Consider the following 20,069-nt stretch of genomic DNA (forward strand, 5'->3'; position numbering starts at 1 on the left):
ATGTATTATTTCCTCTATTTCTTACGGAAACTTATAGTTAATTCATAGCTCTATAGAAACAGCCAGACTGAAATGTATACGCCCCATTAAAATTTTATCAATTGGTCCAAATCTATAGCGACTGAAATTGACAAGATACTGACAGGACGGAAATTGACACGCCCTGTTTATCGATTGGTCGAAACCTACCGCGACGTAAGAAAAATCATGGACTTCACGAAATAATCATGATGATATCAGACTCAAAGTCTGACAGGAGACGATTTGGCAGTTTCTTTTAGCTAACGTACTTATGTACATTAACAGTAATTAAGTGAATTTTACTAACTTTAAGCTTTTCACAATCAATTTATTCATTAGTTAAAAGAAAGATGTTGATATAAACAATAGAATGCTTTCTTTGATGATTCATGCGGGTTATGAAAGTAGCTAACGCGGATTATGTATTTTTTCTGCAATGTCACTACCTTCATATCCACAGGGGCCAAGCCCGTTTTAACATTAATTTCAATGTAACCATAAATAAAGAAAGTTTATGGTTACATTGAAATTAATGTTAAAACGGGCTTGGCCCCTGTGTTCATATCCCGAATGAATCACCAAAGAAAGCATTCTATTGTTTAATTAAAATTAGTACTCGTAAAAGAAGTTTAACTAAAGTATGAAGAATTTTAAAAAGAAGAGTAACTTGTAACTCAATAATTAAAAAGATGCTCTAATTCTAAATTATTCATGTATACTAAAACAACAACTCATATATATACTGGTATAAATGTATATAAATACGGATAGATTATTGATTTTTAAATCAATAAGCATAGATTTTAACTTTAATTTAAAACCCTCTTAACTTTGCATTGTTCAACTATATAAGCCTATATTTCTGGTCACATTATTTGAGGAAGTACCACATGTATGTTTTAGACTAGGTTCGAATCCAATATTATGTCTCTAAACAAAATTTGAACCTATGAAACGAAATTGAATTCAAAATATTGTGAATACTCCCTCAATAGGAGCAACTCAAAAGTTTACAGTTGTAATTTGTGCTTGCGTGTGGTTGTATTTTCTTTACCTATTATCCTATATTACGAAAAATTTTACAACACGTATGTATTTCTCATTCTCTTTTTCAAGATGTTGTTCGATAGCATTCATTTTATTGAATAATCATGCAATTGTTAAAAATAAAGAGAGATTGCCCTATTGGTAACTAAATGCAAATAATATAACGCAGGTTATGAATTCTGAAGTAAAATCTATACATATGTCATACAAATATTTTAAGTTCACATTGGATTGGTCGAAGTCTATCATATAAATGCAGCTATATGTACGAGGTAATGAGTTACAAAAATAGGTCTTCGTTAGACTGATGATGACAAAGGACGCCTTGAATTCTTCAACAATCTTTCTTTTCAGTGTGCCTACAAGTTGATATCCTGAAGTGGCACACCCGAACATCAGAAAATCAGCTGTAGATAATCCACGTCCATTTTCAAGGTAATCTCTCTTATAAGAACTTCACGTGACAAAGTCTGACGTCACCTTCTACAACTAATGTTTGAAACTTCTCTGTTGGGAGGAGACGGTGAGGGAACTCGTACGTCTGGTGGTTATTGACTACAATCTGAAATAAAACCATCAAATCCATCGGGTAAGTATTGCTTGTCGTGTGAAAGTTTAGCTATTTGATTTGGTTTGTGGAGGAGATGTTGATTTGCCTTATAGTTAAATGCTAATTAAGGAAGTTCGTTAAAACTGATTACTGTGTTCATTTCATTTCTAGACACATGATTTATATACTCATTGTCAATATTTACATGTACTTTAATTGTAAGTCTGAAATTTTGAAATATGTTTGGACAGGAATTGAACAACATGGTCGAATATAGACTGCCTTTGATGTAGATTTTGATTAACAATTATTTAGTTAACCCACATAAAATATTTGATATCTTTTGATCAAACTAGAATTGTTTCGATCATTTGGGTATAGAGAATTTTCTGACTCGAGACCGATGGTTGATGGGAAGTTTTAACGAGGAAAAAAATGCATAAGTTAAATTGTGTATCATACTATAATTCTGAAGATAAATGTTATTAAGATAAAGTATTTCAATTATAAAGTATTAATGTTGAAGTAGGAGGGTAAATCTGGGGCATTTTTGTTTCAAGTATGGATATATATTGATGACCCTGTGTTATCAATTAATGAGCGGTGACTTTATGATGCATTTTAAGAGAAATAAATATGTTGTAAAAATGACCATCAAATCTTGAAGTTCTCTTTTTTATAGCAATAAGACTGTAATTTTAAGGAGTCTTATAATTTTTCGCAATATCATTATGCTTTCAAAGCTGTTAATATCATTCTGTGATTGGATTTTTTGATATTGCAATCGTTAAACCAGCAACAACAAAAACCATAAAAGAACTAAAAAGAAAAAAGCCAAGCTCTCTCTCTCTCTCTCTCTCTCTCTCTCTCAATTGTGCATTTATAGTAATATTCACAGTTTTGCTATAGTAAAATTAGCGATTTGCCTACCTACAGTCAGGACTTTGCTTTCTGCAAAGCCTGGCTAAAATCATTTTTTTCATGTTAATACCTTCTTCAAAATATTCATATTAGATGAGAACTTAAATGTTCTGTATTAACGCTGTTTTGGTTTTATCTAACATAACGATGAAAGAACCGAGAAGAAAATAATTTCTGACTTTTCTCCACATTAACTCATGCCATGCAATTGTGATTATTTATTCAAAAAATATACAAAATATGCTGGTTTATTGGTATGTACAGCTACGTACTGGTTAAGGAAATAACTAGCTTTAGGAGACTTGGGGGGGGGGGGGGTGTCAACAAATTACCAACCAGATTAACATTAAATTTTTAAACATGTTGTTTTTAGATATAAACTATAATTAAATAAGGAAAATTTTTACATGTTTTTAACTTTTAAACATTTATACCGATATACCGGTATTTTCCTAAATCTTCATACAGCTCTTCTTTTGAAAGAGATTTATAAAGTCCAAAAATTGCCTTGGATCAATCAGTCTTCTTAATTATGTCCCTTGATTAGTTGATACAAGAAACATTTGTAACACATAAAATTAATCTTGATTCCAAACCTGCATACTTCATATTGATCCTCCCGAAATATGATTTCAATAGTGAACTTTTCATCAGCTTCGAATGGGAAGTTGTCTTTTTCTCTAATTTCGCGCCCCCAGGAACCAGAGCAGCGGATGTTCAGTACAACAGTACCGGAGTCCGCGCCCCAGTGTATGACAGGACTAAGGAACAGGCCCACGTCAACCTGGTACGAGTCGGTCAGCTGCACAGAGAACCTGTAACAGACAAATACGCCAGTGTACAATTTTTGTTAAAAAAAATCTGGTTTTTGTACTACACATACATGTAATTATGCATGTGTATAATATTATCGTGGAGTGAAATATTGGTAATATTTATTTCAGGACGTTTACATTTAAATTAAGTTATAATGGAACAAAAATGAATTATCTTTGAATCAAGATATTTTGTGTTGTAACCTTCTTTTCTATATTTTTTTTATCAAAAACAATTTAAAGGTGCGTAGAAATTCACTTTCAATGTCTTGATTCAAACTTTTCAAAATTTCTGTTTTAAAGTTAAAATTCACTTAATATACATGTAGTCTAAAATGAAAGTTTTTTTCTGACTTTGACAAACGTACATGTTTTATATCATAGTGTTGACCATAAACATACATCGGTTTTCTCAAGATAATCTCACTTTTAATATATAATTAACTGACATAGAATTGAAACATTCCATTAAGTATATGGGATGGGTCTTACTTTTGCTGACCTGCCACGCCCTCTATAGAGATCCGTCTTCCTATTTCCGCTCCACCGGGGATCGTTGCTGACAACGGCATTGCCTGGAAAGTCCCAGAATCATACATCCAAACTGCAATCGCTCTTTTGATTAAGTTTAGTTTCTAATGCAAACGTGTTTTGTAATTTTCTACATTAGATACCCCTCCCAAATGCACATTTTTTTTAACCCGGTACAGGCTTTACGAAATATTGATAAAATACTGTAATTATTGTATAACAGTCAAAGTGTCATTAAAATTTCTTTCATACAATTGAAATACATTACGCTTTAACTCAGAATTCACCCAAATGTGAATGCATTATGACCATTGTAGAACTTTGTCCATTAATGTCTATATGATATTTACCGGATTGTATATGTGAGAGGAGTGACTCTTCTCATCTGGACGTCTGGGGGGTCGCTGGTAGTGCAGCTTGAATCCAGACGCCGGGTATCCATACGCCGAATCCAAGGGAACCGGGGATAGTGGATATGAAACATCCGGGTACCCGTCATCCGTGGGCACTTCCGAAGAAAGGTCCTCCTCGGTCTGCCATCTTTCCGGCAGGTCGTCGCTGTCGTCAAAGTCTTGTACTTCTGGTCCATCCAAATACTGAGCTCTCTGCTTTCTCATGTTTCACCTTATCACACGGGTCATTTTCAACTGTCATCTATGATATCTTAAAACGTATCCACTGAGATTTATTTAACTTATGTATCGTCACTTGTGTTCTGAATAGCGGCTATCTCTATTAAAGATTCAAAGGGTGACAGAATTAAATATTTACACTGTGAAATATTTAAGTACGTATAGCTGGCATTGTCTGCCATTGTTTGTGTCGATGAATGTGCATCTGAATGGTTATATAAAGAATGACAGGCAAAAGAGATTTAAAGATGTATGTTGTGTGGAACTATAATCAAACTTATCAGAGCAAAGTTTAAAGATATTATCTTGTTCCAATAACCCAAAGTCGGGTTCTTTTATAGTGAAATTTTGATGCTCAGTAAACACAAGGTCTGCACGACGTAATGAACAGAAAGTGTCAGCACACGCAACTGCGTTATTAACATTTCGGTGATTAACAACTTGTGCAATAATTGCACCACAAATCAGAATGATCACTATACAATTAGAAATTATGGAAATACAATTAAATAACAGCTTTGAATTTGATTGAAACTTTCTATAAAGGTCGGTCGAGAACATTGTGAGGCGTTTCAGTTTTTTGCACACCTGAGCTGAACCCTCAAGTGAATTGATGATTTGTTCGTCGTCGTATGAGTTTTGTAAATCTGTACACTTTCGACTTTTTCCACAGAGCCATTAGCCAATTGCAACCGAACTTGTAGGGGTTTTCAAGTTTGTTCAAATGAAGGGCTAGATCGAATAGGAAAGAGAAAAATCATAATGTAGAAGTAAGTTATTGTTTAGAAGTTCCATGATTATATTTTACCTCAGGGGACAAAGCGACGAACAACGGGTCCAATTTTACAAAACGCTTTAGGTTTTTCTTTAGAAAATGGAAAATACGAAGCTTGCCATTATGAAAAATTGGTGATTGGATAAAAGCGAATTATGAATATTTAACAACACCCCCCCCCCAAAAAAAAAACCTCCAAAAAACCAAAAACCCACTCATCTATAACTTCACCCAAAGTTAGAGGGTCAGAGAGAGAATTCATTTTCAAATTTCATTTAGCCTCGTAAAAAGTTTCTCTTAAGACAGCAAATGAAGTCTTTTATTTTTGAAAGCTACAATTTATTTTTATTTTTGGGGAAAGGGGATTATTGAATCAACATTGAATGAAAATTTATATTTCAAACCATGCCTAAGGGCAATTTATTGATGATATATGTGTTTGAGGTTCAAATTTTTAACACAGAAAATAAAGTTTAATTTGTTATATGGTAGCAAAATTTGTGTGAAATTATTATTCAAGAAAGCTCGCAGTTTTAAAAGTTATTTATTTCAAGTTCAGTTTATTCACTCAAACCAAGTAATTTGGTACAAGAAGAACAAATATACAGAATAAACAGAAATACAAATCGTCAGAGATATACATACATTGTCATACAGGAGAAATGATTGTAAAAATAGACGTATGAAAGAATCAATCTTTGGAATAAAGGATCGGGTCAGAAAACAACTAAGGAGAACAGACAGCATCGAACATATTTGAAGTTAAATTAATACACACAACGTTCTCAGAGATGATGATTTAGAATTATGATTTGACACGAGTTCAGAGAAATTTAAAATATTTGGTCCTTAATAATACATGTATTTCGTTTTTGGATATTTTTTCCTCATTTAATGAAACTCTCTGCAGGTAGACAATGGTTTGATGTTCGAAAATTTATTAAGTTTTTTCTTAGTATTGAGAAACTTCTCATAGCCATAATTACAACGAACTGTCCATATAGAACTTTATTTTTTGTAATTGCACTTGTTCCTCAATAGTTTTATATCTTATGTTTTTTTAGACGGCTTACCAATATTTATGAACTGATTGTTGACAAGATACTTCTGTGTAATCTTATGGAATTAAATATTTTTTAGACCACACACATAAATAATATGTGTACACTATCTTTCAAATTTTTGGTCAAGTAAAAAGATAAAATTGTGAATCTTTTGAAGAAGAAAACAAGAGAAAAGCTGTCAATGTGACAGAAAGCCAGGTGTTTCTATTGTGTGAATGGTATCTATTGTCCATCTGTCCACCCTGAAGTGATATACACTACCTAACCACAGAAATGGGGTACTCTATATGCAATATTTTGAAAAATATGACTTTAGTACATGTAAGTTCTACAGCTGGTATTTTTCGCAAAAAATCATCAAAAATTAAGTAATATGCTCATCTCTGATATACCGGGTATGTACAATTATTCTGCAAAACAAAAATGTTCTATCTTGACAATAATAAATAACCAATAATAAATCCGTACAATAAGGGAACCTTATATGCAATACTATGCAAATATGACGATATTCAACAGCTAGTAATTTTTGCTTAATCATTAAAAAATCAAAATGCAAGTAATCAGCATATCTCTAGATATAAGCACAATTGGTCTGCAAAACGTTAAATTCCTATCTTGAAAATTGTAGGATGAGTTATTCGTACAATAGGAGTATCCTTTTGACAGTTACCAGCTCGCCCTTTTTTCACCATTTCATAAGCCGGATTTATCCTTTGGAAAACTTATTAACACATTTCGAGATTTATGGACATTCCTAAGGTCTAATAATGGACTTCAACGATTCATTTTAATCAATAAGTTTAGTAATTATTTCAGTTTACTTTGCGAAAAAATCAATTTTATACATCGCTAGACTGCTTAATTTCTTAATTATCACGGTTCTAAATTTCAGGTAAAATTGTTCTTTGATCTTGGATGTTTTTTAAACCAAATAACATCGGACAGTAACTATAGTAAGCATTGATGACGTTTCAAAACATGGATCTTATCATCCGTATCAGTTCATAATATTCGTTGCAATAGATAAAGAATTTGGAGCATAGGATGACATTCCACCAGTAAGAGGAATGCAATATCATTTTATTTAAACAAAATACTGATTGGATGAAAGAAAGATGTTGGAATAGGAAAAAAAATGTTACAAATGCAAAGGACATGGTCAGTTTATATATACATCTTCATCATTGGTTTTGGACACATTTATGGTAAGATTCTTGTCTAGTTTGAATTTTGACTTTTTGGTATTTGCTAGAATTGGTTTATATATAATAATTGAACAATATAAAGAATACAATTGAATTTTGTTTTGTTTTGATCTTTAACAACGCATTTTACCATAAACTGACTCTTTTAGAAGAAAGTTCAAAGAGGTTGGTAAGAACTACACCAGACAATGTCAGATATGAAGTTCTTTCGATTGCAAAGAACTCTATCATTTTCGCAAAATACCATACAGTTGAAGTTACGTTTGGCAAACTTGCGAGAACATAAGGGTGCTAGAATTTAATGTGGTGCATCATGGTTTTAAGTATAAACTCCATGAGGTTAATAAATATTGCTCTTCTAAGCATTATAATATTTCAAAAACGAAATGATTTAATTATTGATTTTTTTTTAATATTCGCCATTTTATGAATTTCATTGTCTTATTGTTTTATTATTTTTGCAAAAAAAAGAATCGTCTAGCTGAGCATAACTGCATGTCATGTAGTCACTGAATTTTCCAACGCGTCCTTGTTGTTTGAGCTTCATTTGTGCGTAAAAATTACGATTTGGTAAAAATTTATCTTTTAACTAACGCACAGAAAGTCTGTGAACGATTTTCATTGCTTCATGCACATGTCATAAAGTCCCATCATATCCTCGTCAGCGCTTGTGTTTACACTATATATATATAGATATAGATATAGATATAGATATAGACCGTGAGTTCATTTTTACTAAAGTAAAGCGTTGAAAGTATAATTTTTCATCTAAAATTGCACATTTTGTGCCTATTTGACTTATAAACTTCTTATCCATCATACTATTTATCATAACCAAGTAATTTTCTACCGATTTTAGAATGTGTATCGGAATGTAGTGAGCCACTTTTACTAAGCCATTGCTTACTATTGGACATGTAATAACAATTAACATTGCACTTTAAAAAGTAGGACTAAAAACCTGCCTACATAAATATATGAAACTAATCAAATTTGGAAGATGAATATTTGATAAACGCAAATCGTTAATCACACAATCTCAATTTATGACCTGTGAAAAAATGCAAGTTATTCACAATTTTTTTGTGTTTCATTTATTGTTTTATTAAATTTTGTTTACACAGCATTTTGATTTATGTATTTGATATATGAGCACTTGTTTTACTCTCAGTAAATTGTATAAGATATTTTTAGCGTCATTAAATGATTTATGAACTGTAATTTGTATTGTAAAAGCCTTACTTGATGCAGTATTTTAATTCATGAGACGTTTCACATATTAAATACCAGCAAACAAAAGAAAGGGGGAAAATAATGCGAATCTTTTAAAAATTGTTTCCTCAGTTTATAATGAACATGGATCAGTATACCTTTATAATTAAAAAAAAATTAAGATTTATAAACAGAAAGGTAAATTTATATTATAAATATATATAAACAATTTTATCAAAATAAAAAGAATGCCTATATATATGGTTTTGGGGAACAACTAGGGATGTCAATTTTACTGGAAGAGGCTGATCGATTAATCGGATGTTATAGTTGAAATGGTTAATTATAATATCATGCTTTTATTATGAAAGTTAATATATTATTCAAATTAAACAACCTTAAATATGAATGTAGAAACATTAAAAACAAACTATTTTTAAATGAACTTTAAGAAGATAAAGAATACACATCTAAAAGAATAAAAATAAGAACGAATGCAACTGTGATAAATAAAAAAAAAAAAAATTAATCCTGTGACACAGGTACGAATGTTCTTTGACATGTTTTATTTATGGTCACCAATCTGATGTATTTTAGGATACGCTGAAATTTCTTCAGACTTTGAGACCTATATCCAGCTTAGTACTTACTGCATACAGGCTACAGGAAAAACTTACATAGAGTTTTCGATCAAAGCTTCGACTGATGTTCATGTTGCATTAATGACCCAAGACCTTTCCACACCACGAGACGATTGGAGCCAGTTTTATGAAATCGTCATCGGTGTATGGTCCAATCAAAAGTCTTGCATTCGGGCTCTAAAGGAATATTGTGCATATACTGAATCTCCTGGAATATTAAACAGTGCCGGTTATGTACAGTTGTGGATCAGCTGGGATAATGGCGACATTCAACTTGGAAAAGGACCCAAAGCGGATGGCGTCGTAGTTGTCAGTCACCCTCAGATCATTCCATATGACGTCAATTATCTTGCGGTGATGACGCATTACACTAGTTCGTGGAGATTCTATGAAGGTGGGCTTCTCCATGTAATCTAGGTTTTTAAGATCATTCATTCTATTTTAACAAAGTTTTAATGATTTGATGAATTAATCGCGATGATTTTTAAACTCATTAGTAGAATTTTGATCAAATTTAAAATTCATCTTTTACTCTAACGTCTAATTTACTATTGAAAGAACATGCCAACGATTATAATAAATTCTTCCATATTTCTACTTTGTGAGCATTCCTTTGAAATAAACAAAATTAAATGATTTTTTGATCAATTATTAATTAAGACTTTAAGTGATGTTTTGCCCCCGACCAACCTTTCCTTTTCCTTATCTCAATATCATAAGCGCACAACTCCAGTTCTGGCCATAAACTTAAGAATATACCACGCTCTGAGCAACTATTTCATCAGTACGCTTTTTAATTTGTCAAAAAGCAAAGTAGACTAGCTGATTAAATGATTTCTTTGAGTACAAACCTCATCTACCTTGATGTATTTATTGCAACAAAAATTTGTCATACCAGTGTATGGAGTAGTAGTATATTGTACTAAGACACAAACATTTATTCATTTTACATTTGTTAACAGCACGGGGATACATACCAAATCGAAAAATTCTGTTATTGGGTCGAAAGTGTTTTCAATAATGCCTCAAACATTTTAATAAAACCTAACCGAACTATTGACTAATCAGGATGTGTCAACTGTTATTACTTTTGTGTAAAAACATGCAATCAAAATCATGATATATTTTTGGTAGAAATATTAAAGATCATATAAATTGGCATTACACCTTTGTTGTATTAACTGATTTTTACTCTATGATTATTCATAAATTCCTAAAACGATTGCATTTTAAAGTGATGTATGATAGCTTTGTGTATCTTGTAAAGAGACATTTTTTTTGTGAATATATCTATCCCAAAAAGACCTTGTGATTACGATTTTATGTGTTTTATAAGGTGTAATAGTACATAACTTTATCCAAACTAAGATCAAATTTTAATCAGTTGCATGGGTACTATAATTAATTTTCAAAATTTTAGATGTTTCGTGATAAGTATCAAATCGTATTACAAGTAGAAGAATGATTACTTTTTTCTGAAGTAAAGATGTATTTTTTGCGTTGGCTTGTCAAGCCGAATTGAAATTTGGAAAGAAAACCTTAAAAAGGATAGATATATAAAAAAAAAAATAAAATAAATTATTATCATACGGGAGTTAAAAAATACTTTCTAATTAACAATATGACTTTATTGTACTTAATGTCTATTGCATATATTTCGTTAAATTTTATTTGTTTTATTCTGCCTATAAAAAATATAGGTTTTTTTCTTCCAAAAAACATGCTCATAATAAGTCTCGTTTAACCAAACTCTCTTTGGGCAAATAAACAATGAAGAGTTTGATAAAAAGACTTTAAAACATGGTTTAAATTTGAAACAATTCTAAGGATGTTATTGAAATCAAGTTTTACATCAATTTTGATCATATTACTAATAAAAGTCCTTCGTTGGTGATTTGCACGCTTTATGTTTTAAAATAGAGACAGATTGCAAATTTGAAGAATTCAACAATACTTACATTGTAACAAATGATACCAGATGCAATGGAGTAACAAATTATGCATGCGCAAGCGGATACAACCTAACTTCCGGGAACCTCTCTCGGCTTTGTGGGACTGGACTAGAGTGGATAGGTGACCCTCCGTTCTGTTCTGGTAAGACATTTTTATTACTTTTTTTGGATTAATTTTATAACTCATTATTTAAGTATTGTTTTTATAGAATATCGTCTAACCTGTTATATTAAAGGCTTTATAGGCAACTGATCGAGTAACGTTTTTCAAAGTATTAAATTTTTACGGATAATTTTCTATTTGTAGCAGTGTTTTTCTTGGGTAATGCCTGGATTACTTTTATTAAATTTAATAAAATGTTAGCGATGAAGAAGGAATTGAGGGAGCAAGCAACTTAGTCCTTCTTAGTCGCTAGAGTTTTATTTATTTTCATCAAGCTTAATTTGAACATAACGCAGGTTTTCATTTGCTAATGTAAAGTTCTACACCAATCCAATAACGTATCACTTTTGTTACGTTTTTTTAAGCTGTCGATTTAAAGTTTAACCCCAGACTTAAAAATAAAGAGGAAAAATAAACCCTTGTAGAAATTTGAAAATTAACAGTTATACACATTTCAATTGTTAACGATTTATATATTTTCACAGCAATTCCATTATGCCCTGAGATAAATTCAACCTCCTCTGTCATCGTATTAAGCCAAAACATACAGATTGGTGGGATACTGTTAATGACATGCGCAAAACACCATGCATTGGTTATCGGTAACCTGTTTAGAACTTGCCTTCCTAATGCAACATGGGATGGTCTGGAACCTGTTTGTGAAGGTTGTATTTAATTTATTATTTTTCATTTTAAAATTACGGCATTTACCATAATCAAGAGAGCTGAATATGGTTATGATCATTTAAAAACTTTATTAATCTTATATAGGAGGGAAGCCATGTACATGTATGAAGATGACGAAAATACTAGTACATGTATTAAAGAAACTCTACAGCTCAGTTGCGCAAACACAGTGAAATGACAATTTACGAGTTTAAAATTATATGAATGATTTTAGCAAAGTTAACCATGATAGAATCACACTTTGTAAAATCTAAAAATTCTCAATTTATGGCTAAAATTATTCAATAGTAAATATTGCTTGCCCAGCCTTTCGTTCAACAGTATATACTCATCGATTGCAAACATTTCGGCGTAGCTTTCAGCAAGAAAGCGTCATGTTCATACGATCCTGTATATGAGTTATTTTAATACATGTTTATTTCTTTAAAATTACCTCAAGTTTTCCATTGACAATGACAACGACTGTCATTGAAAATCACGTGATGTAAATAAAATTTTAAAGTTTAAAATTTTGAATCTCCGGAAAATTTTGAACACACAATCGCGACTTTTATTGCATTAAAAATGATTCAAACTTTCAGTACATGCGCAACTTCTATTCTTTTATTGACGTGTGTTTAAAAAATAAATTACCAAGATGAAGAAAATAAGCTGTAGTATCTCTAGGAAAGTTACGGAATTTTTCTTTTTTGTTTCAGAGCTCGAATGCTGTTCATAAAAATGTAAACGAAAGACTCCCTTGTGTTAACATAAATGCGCATGTAAACTATATATAACATAACTAAATTAAATATATTTTTGGTTGATCAAACTAAAAAATATAAATGGTCATGTCTAGAATACAATAACAGTTTTAATTTAAGTCTTCCATGTTCGCCCCAATATAACAAGAGGGCGCATTGTATCTGATGATGTATGGTTTTATCTCCGAACTACTTTCGTTATTAATATATAAATGCATTTATCGAAGCTTAATTATATTAATATCTAATAAGTACAACGTCTATCGAGTTTATTGGACAGTTAACACTTTTTATACACTGCTTCGTAGTTTATAAGGCAAGAACCTCTTAAATTGCAAGCATCGTTTGAAGTAAAAACAAAATGTTACTTTATTCCTTATTATTTTGGATATATAATGTTAATTTTTGATGAATGCACATGTAAAATGTCTATGAATTTTTTAACTCTATATTTGTCTTTAATTACAGGTTGCATTTGTCCAAGCGCTGGTGTAGGATATCAGTTTAACACGACAGAAGAACTCATCAAAAGAATGGAGGAAATGAAGAAAAAGCTAAAAATAGAAAGGGAGAAAACGAATGCCTTTATCCGGTCCAAGACCAGTGTTAAAGACAGCCGTACCTCCTCCACAGGAATCGGTTTCGTCCTTGGCTGGGGTATAATAGGGTCCTTACCGGTGGCTATTTGTTTGGGTGATGCCGCTTCCCTGTTACGTCATATGAGACACGGCGTTTAATGAAACGATGAACATCAATATAAACTTAAGTCATACAAGACATGATCTTTAAATTCTTTAACCACAATTTCGGGGCCTTACAGCTTAGTTGAGCTTATATTTGATTTCGTTTTCCGGAAATAAGACATTTATTTTGAACAGTTTGACAGATCAAAATCGAGAATGTTTCTGTATTTATTTTTTGACTCAGAAACCTGATTTGCCGACTTTTTTTTTTTACCAAAACGTTTCCGACGTCAATAAAGTTTGTTCAATTAAGAAATGAAGATAATAATTTTTTCTACTGATCGACGTATCAAAGAAAAAATTGACCGGAAAACTTCATCAATGCGCGTAATTAATTTCAATCGTTGTTGTTTTATTTTATCGAAAAATAAATCGAAATTGATGAAAAGACATTTCAAATGCGAAATGTTGAAAATTTCACATTATTTTATTTCATTTTTTTTTCCTTCAAATTATTCGATTTATCAGGGTGAACACTTCTGTTTGAACAAAACTTATATTTTGTTCACCTTTCTAATATTTGTTTAAACAAAATGTCTGTTTTCGTAATTAATATTAAAAATATTTTTTTTAATTTCATGCTTAACTTAACCTTTGTACAAGATTTTCATTGTGTTGACAATTCTATGGCGTTATTCTATGATTTATTTACTAGTCTGTATGTTTTATAAAATATTGTATTGTTTAATGTTTTAATTTGAAATCCTTGAATAAAGAAAAGTGTTGAAAAAGGTTACGCATGTAATAGTGCATAAGTTGATTTATCGTAATTAGCTGATAATAAGACATGTTTCCTGTATTTAGGGGCAATAACTAAGAAGGTTGGATGATCAAAGCAATTTTAAGGCTAGTATATAATTCTCCTTGAGAAGATGATCTCTGTATAAAGAAATAAAAAAATACTGGTATTTAAATGTGAAAAAGTTATTACGATCAATTCTATGTAAGAATCAAAATACCTTGATACAAAGAAGGGTATTTGAAAACTTTAACAGAAAATGGTAGAAATGGTTATTTCTTTTAAAGTAGTTAGCTGGTTAAACATTTCGAGTTTTTTCCCCTCTTTTTTCTTCTACCTACCGTTCCTTTTAAAAACCCTGATAGTTTTTATCACATCTAATTGGAATTCCAGACAGGAACACATACAACATTTGTTGTTTTGTTTTAATTACAAATACTCAGCATTTATTTCTGGCTTCAGTCTCTTATTTGATATTAAAATACTTTCCTTCTTAACATATTTCTACAAAACTTGATTAGTTCTATATTAAGTAAAGCAATGTTATTCATTTCAGGTGCACTCTTTTCTCTCTTCATACCTTTTACCCATCTGATTTATCTTCTTTTCAATGATCTTTGTACAAAATGTTCACGAGAGAGTAGATTTATCTTTTATTTTTCTCAATTATCAAAACTATCTCATGATAAATGATAATGATAAACCCTCGGGGACCATGATATGTATAAACTTGATTCTACACTATCTGAGGGTGCTTCCACACAATTTACAGCTTTTCTGGCCAAATGCTTTTAGAGAAGAAGATTTTTGGAAAATATCACCAAATTTTCAATAATTCCTAATTATATCCCCTTAGAAGAGAACATGACCCTTTATTTTCACAAACTTGAATCTCCTTTACCTAATGATGCCTTGTGACAAGTTTGGTTGAAACTGACCCAGTGGTTCATGGGAGTCGAAAATGTAAAAAAGTTACAGACAGACAGACATCAGACGGACGGAAGGACGGACGGACAGACGGACGCCGGACAAAAAGTGATCAGAAAAGCCCACTTGAACTTTCAGCTCAGGTGAGCTAAATTCTTTAAAAAATTTCTAAAGAACTACTGGGTCAATTTTTACGTTATTTAGCATTAATCATCCTTATGAAAAGGGATCGAAATATAAATTGCCAAAATTAATGGCTAATTTTGTTCCAAATTTGAGCTAATTACGAAAATAATAATAACTAGATACGATCTCGTTACGAGTAACGAGTAGGTCTTCCGTTCAATTTTTAAACGATACGATTAAAATAACAATGTAATTTCAGAAGTCCCTTCAGCCACTCCATTTCAAATAATGTATACGATTGTCAATATCCTTTAAAATGCTTCGCAAAGAGTTTTGGTTTTTCACATACAGCACATTAAAGATTTAAGATTTTAGTACCCTAAAATCCCTTATTACGTCATCAATGGGTGTTGAAATGAGTTTTACAAACTGATATTGTTACGATCAACAACTTTGTTTCTATAATGCATTACAAAATCTTGATCGTTTTTAAGGTATGTGTAATAGAGTTTACGGGTGTCTTGGCCCCTAATTTAAGGGTCCAGCCCTTTTTTCTTGAGTTCATTTGAAAGGTCTCACAAATACTAACATTTTTGTTGTTAAACTTATATAGAATTGATGATCATTTTTGAGATACAAATGATTGAATATTTTAGGGGCCGGCTCTCTAGATCCTTAATAGGGACAGACATTGGTGTTTTGATTAGTGGAATTGATTAGAATCATCAACACAGACATTTTCTTTTCTACAATGCTTAACAAAATATGTCTCCTTCTCTAGATATATTGCGTCAAAGTTTAAGTACTTTGGCCCCTAAAAATCCCTTATTACGTAATAAATGGGCGTGGCAATGATTTTTTCTAACAGATATTGGTAATATCTACAACTTTGCTTCTATAATGCATTACAATGTCTTTATTTTTTTAAAGTTATTTGTAATAGAGTTTACGAGAGTCTTGGCCCCTAAATAAAGGGGCCAGCCCCTTTTTCTTAAGTTCATTCGAAATGTCTTACGAATACTTACATTTTTTGTTCTTACACTTATCTAGAATTTTAGATCATTTTTGAAAAAAAATGATTGAATATTTTAGGGGCCAGCCCTTTAGATCCCTAATGGGGACATACTTTGGTGTTTTGATTAATGGAATTGATTAGAATCATCAATGCAAACATTTTCTCTTCTACAATGCTTAACGAAATATTTTTCCTTCTCTAGATATATTGCGTCGAAGTTTAAGTACTTTGGCCCTTAAAAATCCCTAATTACGTAATAAAGGGGCGTGCCAATGATTTTTTCTGATAGATATTGTTATGATCAACAACTTTGCTTCTATAATGCATTACTAAATCTGTATCGTTTATAAGTTATCTGTAATAGAGTTTACGAGTGTATTGGCCCCTAATTTAGGGGCCAGCCCCTTTTTCTTGATTTCGTTGGAAAGAACTTATGATTCTCTACCACTTTTGTTATTTATGGCTTAACAAAATATCAACTGATAAAAAGATACAGATCAAAACGCATGAAAAATTTGAATACAAATTCGTACCCAATTTTCGTGCCCAGGCGAGCTCCACGAAATGGCGCCACTGGCGTAAAACAACATAATAGTGACAACTTCAAACTATAGACTACATATTCTGAAAATTTCATAGTCATATCTCTGATAGTTTCTGAGATCAGCTCTGCACAAAATAGGTCGTAAAAATGTACAAAATGACCGATAAATCATTACCGGAAGTGACAACAGAAAAAATCTCAAAAATGTATTAAGTTTACATCAAGACCATTCTTTTGTAAAAAATATAGTTGAAATCGGTTGAACAGTTTTCGAGAAATCTCGTGCACAAAATTTGGAAAAAAAAATAATAAGAAACAGTACGAAAACTATAAGGTCTTCCGTTGGAAACGGAAGACCTTAATAATGAAGCGGGTTCAATCAGTAAATAAGTTCAGGTTCGTTATTCCACATCTCTAAACAAGATCAATTTGTTTGTTGTGCAAGAGTTAACGTGTGATAATGATAATGACTATCATTAAAAAAAAGTTTTCACACTCCCGTTTAACCCTTGTTGTGATTAATATCTCGCAACTGTCTTAATTATCTTTAGAGGTTATGAATACGAGTGATGCAACCACACACTGTGCATTGAAAATTACAGCTGATATTTATTATATTTCGTGTTGATATTACAATAGTTGGTAGCTTGTATTTTTTAATAATCTGGGCCAAATTTATGCTTAAGTAATACTAAAATTGTTTGTTGAGAGTTATCTTCAAAGTTGTAATTGGGTCAAAGGGTTTAACTAATACCTTCAAAATGCACAGACGTACAGAGAATAATTTTAATTGTCATTTAGCTTACACAAATTACAAAAGCATTTTATCTAAAAAATGCATGAATACATTAAATAAATGTTTAACCAATTTAAAAATTAAAAAAAATTGCGTTGTTTTAATTTTTTTTTACTTGCTGCTATTCCAATTCAAATAAAAAATGGCTGAATCTGTGTATATCATCAAATTTTAAGTTCAATTTTTTCCTTAAATACCAATACACCACACAAAAAATCTTGCAGGTAAATGGCCACCACCTTATCCAGTATTTTCATCATATAAACTAGATATGTATTGAATAACCTCTGAGACAGAAATTAATGAAAGAAAATGTGGGCATCCTCTAATTGTGTAGATTCAACTTGTTTAAATTATGATTACACGTAATAAGGTAGGCCCACAATAGGTACTGATTTTTAAACTGGTATACATCTTAGAAAATGTATGAGCATGTTTATCTTTAAAAGCTATTACTGTTCACATATGTGCAAAAAACTGCAGAAAATAAGTGATATTTTCACCCAATCCCTCTATAAAATATTGAATCTTACATCAGAAAAAATATGCTACTTAACTTTGCTAAATATTATTTTTTTAATTATTTAAAGTTAAAGTAGTTAGCCATTGTTGTTCAAGTGAGCGATGTGGTCTGTGCGCCTCTTGTTTAAATGTATTGTATAAAATTATTTTGGATTGTGTACGGTGTAGAATTAAAGATTGTTTTAGATTATCTTATATTTGACGCACAACTGGTTTTCTTAAGGGTAGATTCACAGGTGATAACACTCGATTTATTTATCATATAGTGTCCTAAACTGAATTTTAAAATTTCCAGGTCTTTTAGTACTTAAAAAATTTGAAAAAGCCTTCGACTCAATGTTTTGGTCATTTATATAGATATAAAGTTCTAAAGTTTTTTCGGTGTTGGAGAGTATATTATCAAGTTAATAAATGTTTTAAAAACAAATTTTAAGACCTCTTTTATACAGAGTGGCTTTCTATCAAACCAATTTTATACCGTAGATTCGTTATTTTACGCGAGTACATAATTCCGCGATTAAGCCGTTTTCTATCAAATCGCGAGAACAAAATCGCAAACGCTGAATTTTTAACATTGTTTCATGTAGTTTACTTATGCTTTAAAATTCGTGAGATATACTTCTCGCGATTTTACGCAGATATTTATTTCTCGCGTTTAATTAGAAATCTACAGCATACAATTAAGATGTAGAGAAGGGGACCATGCTGCTTCTTATTTTATTCTCTGTGCTGAAATACTTGCAACGCTGATTGAACATGCCGAAGATATAAGGATTACGTAAGAAAAATGTAAAAACAATAGTCCATATTTATACTCTGTGAAATGAATTCTTCATTCAATTGAGTCTTTATTTTTACAGAAAGATTTCTGAAAGGATTGGATTTGATATGCTAAATATTATTTTAAGTGAATTTCCATTAAACGGCCTGAGTGCAGCGAAATTATTAGTCTTGTAAGTTGTAATCTTTTCTATGAAACAGCATTCTTGTGTGATGTAAAACAAGGTTCCTAACCTAATTAGTTTAATGTTGAAAAATATACTGAAATTCAAAGTTTCAAAGTGCATAAACTTGAAAACAGTGGTATGTTTGGAAATATATATTTGACTGATTATTTTTCTCTATCTTTTTTATCATTAATATTACAACACAATTTTTATTTCTTGTCATTATTTTGTGTTTTTCTACTTCTGATATTTTGTATTGAGGCAAGTAGCCACAGCTTAGCAATACCATTACATGCATATAATTTAAATTTAAATGATAATGTGTTTGTGCGTGTTTTTTTTTGGGGGGGGGGGTGTAATTGTGTGTATAACTGTATTTAAAAATATTAGATTATTAAAAAATGCCCAAAATTTACCATCCTATCTTTACATTAACCTTATAAAATTGAACCACTCTGCCATAATATTTATCTACAGAAGATTAGCATGATCAACAGTATAAGCTTTGCAACTTTTGCACCGTTAAAACTTGCTTGTAAATTTTTTTCACCTCAAAATGTGTTTCATCTACAGAAATAAATCGTGCTTTTAGTAACTGAATAGTTAATATACAATTTTTGCCACTTTAAAACTTGTCTTTCAACAAATGCTTTCACAAAAATGTGTTTTTGTTAATTCAAATGCCACCAACTTAAATTTTAAACAGGTGCATTTCTATGTCTTGGAATGTAGAGTACTCCCATCAGTC

At 31.1% G+C, this 20,069-nt stretch overlaps 2 protein-coding genes across 4 annotated transcripts; one reads left to right on the top strand and one right to left on the bottom strand.

Moving 5' to 3' along the window:
- Nucleotides 1-617: 617 nt before the first annotated feature.
- Nucleotides 618-4,706, bottom strand: LOC128192889 (galectin-4-like). Of its 2 annotated transcripts, none has more exons than XM_052865919.1 (4): nt 4,236-4,702; nt 3,847-3,929; nt 3,144-3,354; nt 618-1,630 (listed from the first exon to the last, which is right to left on the bottom strand). In XM_052865919.1, exons 1-4 carry the CDS (start codon nt 4,500-4,502, stop codon nt 1,514-1,516), a joined length of 678 nt encoding a protein of 225 aa, XP_052721879.1. In that variant the 5' UTR covers nt 4,503-4,702; the 3' UTR covers nt 618-1,513. The 2 variants fall into 2 exon arrangements, with proteins under 2 accessions (XP_052721879.1, XP_052721880.1); XM_052865920.1 differs by having other exon boundaries at nt 1,500-1,630; nt 3,136-3,354; nt 4,236-4,706.
- On the top strand, nt 1,537-14,777 carry LOC128192887 (uncharacterized). 2 transcript variants are annotated; one of them, XM_052865917.1, is made up of 5 exons: nt 1,537-1,657; nt 9,374-9,811; nt 11,338-11,511; nt 12,018-12,197; nt 13,431-14,777. In XM_052865917.1, exons 2-5 carry the CDS (start codon nt 9,499-9,501, stop codon nt 13,697-13,699), a joined length of 936 nt encoding a protein of 311 aa, XP_052721877.1. In that variant the 5' UTR covers nt 1,537-1,657; nt 9,374-9,498; the 3' UTR covers nt 13,700-14,777. The 2 variants fall into 2 exon arrangements, with proteins under 2 accessions (XP_052721877.1, XP_052721876.1); XM_052865916.1 differs by lacking the exon at nt 1,537-1,657 and adding an exon at nt 7,334-7,564.
- Nucleotides 14,778-20,069: the final 5,292 nt, after the last annotated feature.

This window comes from Crassostrea angulata, chromosome 7, assembly GCF_025612915.1.
Source record: "Crassostrea angulata isolate pt1a10 chromosome 7, ASM2561291v2, whole genome shotgun sequence".
NCBI lineage: Eukaryota > Metazoa > Mollusca > Bivalvia > Ostreida > Ostreidae > Magallana > Magallana angulata.